The sequence below is a fragment of the Ursus arctos genome, unplaced genomic scaffold (genome assembly GCF_023065955.2).
Source record: "Ursus arctos isolate Adak ecotype North America unplaced genomic scaffold, UrsArc2.0 scaffold_23, whole genome shotgun sequence".
Taxonomy (NCBI): domain Eukaryota; kingdom Metazoa; phylum Chordata; class Mammalia; order Carnivora; family Ursidae; genus Ursus; species Ursus arctos.
Genome location: NW_026622908.1, coordinates 8,814,106 through 8,822,505, shown reverse-complemented (window position 1 = coordinate 8,822,505; position 8,400 = coordinate 8,814,106). Strand labels below are relative to the sequence as shown.

General features: G+C 54.6%; 1 protein-coding gene across 2 annotated transcripts; it reads right to left on the bottom strand.

The window, feature by feature from the left end:
• Positions 1–624: 624 nt before the first annotated feature.
• Positions 625–5,936, bottom strand: TMEM86A (transmembrane protein 86A). Of its 2 annotated transcripts, none has more exons than XM_044389056.3 (3): positions 5,874–5,936; positions 2,472–2,736; positions 625–2,113 (listed from the first exon to the last, which is right to left on the bottom strand). In XM_044389056.3, the coding sequence occupies exons 1-3, from the start codon at positions 5,895–5,897 to the stop codon at positions 1,677–1,679; spliced, it is 726 nt and encodes a 241-aa protein (XP_044244991.1). In that variant the 5' UTR covers positions 5,898–5,936; the 3' UTR covers positions 625–1,676. The 2 variants fall into 2 exon arrangements, with proteins under 2 accessions (XP_044244991.1, XP_026368020.1); XM_026512235.4 differs by lacking the exon at positions 5,874–5,936 and adding an exon at positions 4,852–5,027.
• Positions 5,937–8,400: the final 2,464 nt, after the last annotated feature.

Here is an 8,400-nt window from a genome sequence, read left to right as displayed (position 1 = left end):
TAGGACTGAGCCTCCTCTATCCGTTCCCACAACTCTACCACCTCTTCCCTAAGGGCTATTCACCACCACCCAAGGCTTCCCTGTCTGCTTCTGGGGCAGGGCACTGTCCATTAAGATGCAAATGCCCCTGGAGTGGCGTAACTCCACTCCATTGTTTTGCCAGGGCTTCCCATCTAAAGCACAAATCAACCAATCCAATCTTCCTCCTCCCTGCTGTTTAACTGAGCCCACAGGCCAAGGAGAGAGGAGACCCTTGAAGGGAATCTGGATCATTCTGGAGCAGGCAGCAGGTCTGGGAGGAGGTGGGCAGCAGTAGAGGACGCTGGGTAACTAAGACATAGCAAAGGTGCCAGGCACCCGTGCGCAGGGGAGTGCATCAAGGAGAAACTTGGATGGTGGTAAATACTACCCATCCCCCATCCTACTGAACTACATCCTCACCCATACACGTGACCGGGAAGTGAGACCCACTCCAACCAGCACCATGTCACCAGAGCCAGGGAGCCAGCCTGGCGCCAAGATGCACTGGCCAGGACTGTGACCCAGGCTGTAAGGACATCCAGGCCCCTGGCACCATGCCCCCAACCCCCTCCTCTCCAGGACAGGCACATGCCACACAAGCAGGACAGCCAATGGCCCTTGGTTTTTATTTTTTTTCACATGAGCAGCAAAGGATGGAGATGTCCCATCCTTGCTCCTTTTGCATTGAATGTGCCTTAGGTCTTATGACCCTAGAATGTCATTGCAGGCCCCTCCTCTGGCTCCCAGTGAAGGGGCAGAGAGGAAAGCACTGATGGCAGCAGGGTGGGGTCCCAGCTCTCTAAGCCAGGCTCAGCACCCCCTCAGCAACTCCCTGAGACCCTCTCCCTGTAAGACTTAGACAGCAGGACAGAGACAGATGGCAGAGTAAGACACAGACAGGCTGAGAGACAGACCACACACACACAGACTCACGTGCACAGACACACATACAAGTTGGCCCCTTCCTTTGGCATGGTTCACCCTAGCCCCGGGGATAGGGTCTAAGGGTGGTGGTGGTGGGCCTGCACTCTGGGCTAGCCTCTGAGAGAGATGGGACCAACTTGAATCCTTGGTAACCCAAGCTCCCAGGCCAATGAAGTCCCCGGTCTTGCCTACGTGGACAGACACCCCTTCACCTTCCCACCCAACACTTAGAAATTGAGATTGTTCAAGTAACAAGGATAGATGAAGGAAAGGGAGACTCCATCCTCATCCAATCTTCCCAATTAGGGGCCTGCAAAAGGGAATTCAAGCCCTGGCTTGGGTCGTCTCAGCTCAGATGTCTCCTCTCTTCCCTCAATTCGGTGCAGATGAGAAAGAGTGGGAACGGGTGAGTCAGACTCTTCCATCTAGCAGAAGTGGGGGGAGGTCAAGACACCGAGCACCATCACCCTCCAGAGGGGTTTTGACAGTCCCGATGGGGCTGGAGGTGGGGAGATGTCTAATTCCGGCTCCATCAAGGAGAATTAGGCTGGGTCTTTTTAGCTCTCAGAATTGTTCTGGACCAGTAGCTTCGCTAGAGAGATCCCTTTCCTGCTTACCCTCTCAAACTTGTACATTTCCCAGGTGGTAACTGCCGCCCCAGGGTAGGCCTACAGCCGTCCTGACCCATTTCTTGCCCCAGGAGGAGAGAGGGGTAACCAGACCCTGGCCTCTCAGTTGGCCTTGCTCAGTCTGTAGTCTTCCACTGGCTCCCGGCTCTCAACAGCTGACAGGGCGATGAGCATCTGGGCAGCATAGTACGTGGACATGATGAGTGCCCGTGAGTAGGGCACCGGGAAGCAGAACTTGTTGAGGGCGATGGTCAGGTCTGAGATGATAAAGAACAGTGCACCACTGCCTGCTGCCAGCTCGGTCCAGCGCCAGGCTGCCCCGACCAGCCGTAGTCCTGCCATAGCCCGCCAGCCCATGAAGCCGATGAGGGCCACATAGACCCCCACCAGGTAAGTGAAGGCACCTGAGAGGCATGGGTAGAGAAGAACGTAACACAGGCCCGACAGCACTGCCATCACCAGACCTGTCCGAAGAGCCAATGGCCGCATGCCAAAGGCCGAGGCGTAGAGCATGTGGGTCACAGCAAACATCAGCAGACCTGGGAGTGAGAGGGGATGAGGGGATGCTGAGGGCCAGCTCAGGGAGTAATAAGTAACAGGGTGGGGGTAGGAGGGGAGTGCTTGGGATAACCCAGGAGTTTTCTCTGGGGAGTATCAGGGGTGGGAGGAAATCCACAGAGGTAAAGATACACCCTCCCTTCCCCTGAGAAACTCTAGAACTGATCACCAGATCTGCAAGGTAATCCTCCAACAAGGGCCCCACGGTCTTTGGCCTCAGAACCCCTCAGATTCTCCATATTCTTGTTCCAAAGCTCCCTCTCCCAAATCCTCAGCCACGTAAGACCCTCTAGCACCCAGCCCCAGGATTCCTCCCAGGTAGCTACTGGGGCAACTGACCGTGCACAAGGTAACCCTGGTCCTGCCAGATGAGGAAGGCATCACCTAGAGCGGAGAAGACGAGCCCCGCAAAGATGCGGGTGGCACTGGGATGGGCCAGCAGGAATCCTAGGCCATGGGCCAGAAGGAAGAGCCAGAGGCAGAAGATGGGCAGGCACTTGATGAGGGCGCTGACCCACGATGGGCTGGACGAGGGCAGCCAGAGCACAAAATACACGCAGGTGGCCTTGAAGAAGGGCACCAGCTTGGGTCCCTCACTCTTCACCTGGAGGACACAGGACAAGGGCAGCACTCAGCACTTGGAGCTCAGAAGCCCACAGAGGTGTTCCGAGCCAGCACCCTCAACCCAGACATATACCCCAGAGCCAGACCCACCTCCCAAGTAGGGAGGATTAACACGCAGAAACCCAGTGTGGCCTGCCCCAACCAGCCAGCACAGTATGAACATTCCCATCATCACCCTGAGGTTCAGCTGATTAGGAAGGGCAAGGGCTCCCCTGTTCCTGCTGCCCATGTGCATTCTTGGCCCAAAGCAGGACCAGAATGGTCACTCACTGGGCAGAAAACAGATCTTGGGATAAAGTCCCCTCCTGCAGGCAATGCTTCTCCCTTCCTGACTCCTCCCTGTCCCTCCCCAAAGCCCCGTTAACCCCTCCCTGCCAGCATCAGCCACCAGCCATCTGGAATGGAGTGGAGTCAGCAGGAAACCACAGAAACGCCACAACTAGCCAACTCGTGATCCTCTGCAGTGGGGCCAAGGCACAGGCTTAGGGCCCTGGCAACACCCGGTGAGTGCCAGGAATGTGTGAGGGTGGGCCCTCAGCGGGCCCTCTCCTTGGCCAGTCTGCTCCTCAGCCTTCACTCCAGCTTTCCGAAAGGTACCAGCCTAATGGTACCATCAAGAGCAAGGAGAGGAGATAGGGATGCTGGCTAGAGAAGGATTTCAGGGACTGGGGAGTGGAAGGGGCGGGGCGTCTCTTGGTCAGTCTCATTTCCCAGAGAACAAGAGCAATTCAAGAGTTCATCAAAAAGAGAGGCAGGAAGCAGGGGAGGGGTTCTCTTTCCAGCTTTTGATGTGAAGCCAGCAGACTGGCTGGGAGGAGATGTGGGAATGAGAGGAGGAAGTTAAAGCAGCTGACTTGGCCTCAGCCAGATAAGGGGGGAGGGCAGCTTAAGAAAGGTGTGTCCAAGGCCACTTCAGGTACTCTCCAAGCTGAGGGAGGGGGCTGCTGCAGATATTTCGAATCTGTGATCCCCTGATGCTCTTTTTTTGGGGTTTCGAGTACAGGGTCTCTGTGGGTGATTCAGAACTGCTGAGGTTCCCTGTATACACACACTCTGACCAAAATGATTGTGCCTCTGGGTGGGTGAGCTGTCCAGCACAAGGCTCTGGGAACACACTGATTCCCAGACTGCCAGTTACCTGAGGGCTGATCAGACTGTGATGAAGGAGGTTGGGAAGAGACAGATGGTTAGGTCCAGGGTCCAAGCCTGCCCTTGCTCTGCCAGGGGTGAGAGCAGGGAGAAAAGATGACTCAGTCCCTTCCTATGGAGATATCCCCCATCCAGGCTCATCAGGGCAGGAGCATGGGTAGAGGAGGAGACTGCAGGAGATGAACAACCCCACAGTCCCCAGTTCTCCCCAGCAACCACCTGCCAGTCCTTGGAAGCATCAACATCTGCTCCATACCCCTCCCCCAGCCCTATACTTCCTATAAGGAGAAACAGGCCGTAGTAGTAGTAGCTGGTGAGATTTTGACAGTCATAGAGAATCCAACACTAGAAGAGGAAGGGTGGAGAAGTGACAAAGGTTCGAGTTGAGAAAGTCTGAATTGGTAGAGATGTCAAGAGACAATGACCCCTCTCCCTCCAGCGCATTACCAACGCTGCTTGGACTCAAGGGCGTCCCCTCCCCTGCCCCAGGCTTGTTTATAGGATGAGGAACGGGAAGAAACAAGTTTGGGCCAGGATTCCCAAGAGGTCCCAGTCACCCTCCTTCCTGCCCTTCCCCGCTCTCTCCCACGCCTCCCTGTGGTCTGCCCACGCAGAACCGGGCGGCCAGCTGCTGTCCCTCTCTCTCCGGCAGCCACCTCACCGACCCGCGTCAGACACACAGACATCAACAAAGTCACGCTTCCGAGTCACGTGCCCACTGTTTTCCTCCCTCCCGCGGGCGGGCGGGGGCTGCTTGGAGGAAGGGCGCCCCGGGTCCGGGGTGCCGGGCCTTGACAGCGCCCGCCTCCCGCACGGGGACGTCGACCGCCGCGGGATCCCTGCCCTTCCTCGGCCCCCGACGGCCTGGCCTGCCGCAGCCCAGTCCCCAGGCCGGTGGGCTCCGGCCGCGCCGGACACTGGCTCGCTCGCTCGCTCGCTCACTCACCACAGTGACCGGGGACACCATGGCGGCAGCGGCGGCGGCAGCGGCTGACACTCCGCTCCGGGCTGCAGCGGCCAGGACGCGCCCGCGGCCAGGTGAGTAGCGAAGACGTAACAAAGCCCCGGGTGACGGACAATACCTCCCGCTCGCCGGGCGCTGTGATTTCTGTCTGCGATCCCCATGACGTCACGGCACACACCGCCAATGAGGGGGCTGGAGTCAGGGGGCGGGGCGTTCGAGGCCCCGCCCCTCCGGGAACCCGGGCCAGGGCATCCCAGAACGTGACTGTTACCTCCGAGTGAGGACCGAGCTTGGCTGAGAGTCAAACACATTCCTGTCGTGGGCACACGGCTACACACATCTTCTCATAACCCGGGGATAAAAAACTGATTCCCTTCAGCCTTTAACCACACGGACATAGTTGACATAGTTCGCACGCACATAGTTACGATTAGACCCACAACCTTGTGTACAAACACCCACCCAAATGGACACACAATGGTCAGCGTATATGCCACCTTCAACATGAAAAGACACACATCAGTAGGTCCACAGCAGCCCACAGACTCATCGCCCTCACGTATATACAAACATACACGGACTCACAATTACCCTTAGGCATCAAACGAGTGCGTAGACACAAAACCCACAGCCGCAGTTCGACACACATCCTTCGACATAAAAGGAGACACTGAGACAGGCACGCAGCAGCCTACAGACCACAAATACTTAATTGCCCTTACACATGCCTCTCATAGCTCAGAGACGACAAGAACACATTGGGAATGACAGGCAGACCTGAGCATACTTAAGGACCCACACCAATGGAAACTAAGTTTGCCAAAATCCGGCTTAAGCAGCTTGAATGTTGAGGTTACAAAGACTAAAGGGACACAGGCACATTTGGAACCGGGCCTCATCAGAATCATGGGAATTACATGGATGCACTGGTAAGCAGTCAAATGGACTGGGATCTCTGTTCCATCTTGCCAGGTCCACGTTGTGTGACTGGATGAACCACTTACCCTCTCTGGCCTTGATTTCCTCATTCTTAAGATAAGTGCCTAATCTCTCAGGTTCCTCCCAAGCCAGCTTGTTGTATAGGACGGGGAAGGAGCAGGTTGCTGGTGTCAGGAAAGTCTCGGAGTCTTCCTGGAGACAGAGATTTCAGATACTACTTAAAGGATGGCCTGTGGTCTTTGATCTGCAGTAGGAGGGAAGGAGTTGTGTGCCAGGCTTTGGGAATTGGGTTTGGAGGGGATAACTAGCCTAATTAGCCCTAATTAGCAGCCAACAGGGAGTGGAGTTTTAAACACCCTGGGATGACACTAAGGCCCTCTTGGTGCTCCCCAACCTGGTGCTGGGCCAGGAGAAGCCTGCAGCTTGCCTTCTGCGAGCCCCTCCCACAATGGGCCTTTCTTTTTCTTTTGGGACCCGCCCAGCTTTGCCCAAAGCCCGTGCTGACCTGACACCCACTTGGAGTGGGGAGCAGCCCTCTATTGGTGATAGAATTCACAACCAGAGATTCAGAGGCAGGGGCAATAGGGTGAGAATCAGGGGCGCCTGGGTGGCTCAGTCGTTAAGCATCTGCCTTCGGCTCAGGGTGTGATCCCCGTGTTCTGGGATCGAGCCCCACATCAGGCTTCTCCACTAGGAGCCTGCTTCTTCCTCTCCCACTCCCCCTGCCAGTGTTCCCTCTCTCGCTGGCTGGCTCTCTGTCAAATAAATAAATACAATCTTAAAAAAAAAATAGGGTGAGAATCAAGACTTGGGATTGGGGTCACCCACAGCCTTCTCCCATCCCCTCCAAGCGCTTTCTGCATAGAACCCCAGTGGGCAGTGAACTCTGCCTGGTCTGCTCTCTTCCTAAGCAGGGGCTGAGGGGAGACCTACCTTACCAAAATGGGAGACTACAGTTGCTGCCTGGAGGGCTTGGTGCCACGCATACCCACCCACACACCCACCCATCTACACACACACACATACACACACACACACACACACACACACACACCCCTTCCTACAGTGTCCTGCCTAGAAGGAAGGCTGGTTTGAGAGTTAGAACTGCTGTACTTGATGCTAGCCCCTCCTTCTCTGGGACTTACCAGCTCTATTAACGAGGCATGTCACTCCATCTTTGGAGCCTGGGTTTCCTCCCAGAACATGGAGAAATGGGGCTAGAAGACATGTGCAAACATGTCCCTTTTCCAGCCAAACCCTTTCATGTCACCCAAGGGATAGTTCTCAGAACATGGTCAAGTGGGGGCGTTTTTCATTTCTCTGGACGTTCGTTTCCCTGTTGATAAAAGTGAGAGGATGGGACTATAAAAGTGGTTCTCAACAAGCAAGGCCTATCAAAATTTCTTGGGAAGCTTTTTAAACACGTAGATACCCTTGCCCCATCCCAGTCCTACTAATTAAGTGGCACGGATTTTAATAAGCTTGGGTACACAAATCTAGAAAGCATGAGACGTAGAATTGTCATCCGCAGGGCCCGAATCAATGTTTGATTCCTCAACAGGCAATAATTGTAAACATAGGTCACCTGCAAAGCAGAGGCATCTCACCCCAGTGCTGGGTATTCTCTGCCCTCTCACTACCCAGTTCCATTCTCAGCCCTTCTCTCCCCTGCCCTGGAGGCTGACCTCTATACCTGTATCACCTGGGCTCACTTGCCCTCTGGCTCCTGATGGAGTTTGGCTAACAAGAGGCAGAGGCAAAGCTGAAGGTGGAAGGAGGGCATGATTAGGGATTCCCCACCCCCACCCCCACCACCAGCTTGCTGGGCTGAGCTCAAGTCCTGGCAGTGGCTGTTCCTCCATGTCCACAGCTCCAGGCTCCCACCCTGGACCTCAGGCCTACAGAGGGCAACTTCTTCTTGCTGTCGCTAGTCTTTAGGTAGGTGCCTCTTCAGCCCTGGCTGGTTTCCTTAACCCTGCGCACGTCTCTGCCAGGAGTCATGGTGTTCTCTTCTATTATATTCTTGAGGGTTCCAGCACCCTGATACAGTCCCCAACAAAGCAGAGGTACTGCCCCCTTCCCAAAAAGAAGGAGCTTATGTCATTTTGTGTCTATGGATCAGATTTCTTGTTTTAGTTTCAAAAACAAAATTTTATTTTACTGTTTAGTGTTTTTATGTTGTCTTGTGTATTGCAGGAAGCAGAAAGTGGGATAGGGCTGCCTGAAATTAGGCATTCCTTCCTCTCTGTACCCAAAATGGCCTGTTAGCATGGCCTTTTCCTCACAGCTTTTCATTCTTTCCTTGGACTGTCTCCCTCATAAGAATCTGAGTCCATCCATTCATTCATTCATCCAACAAAGGTTTACTGAGCACCAACTATGTACTATCTACCCTGTTAGATGTGGGGGTTTAAACGCTGCAGTGAGATATAGGCTCTGTCCTCATGAGGCACGCCGTTCAGTTCAGGCAAGCAAGTAAACAATTACCGTGTAGTGCAGCAATTGAAATAACTGAGGCATAAAAGTATGTTTTGGTTGACATCAGAAAGACGTCAGAATCATTCATTGTGCCTGGAGGAGTTGAGGAAGCTG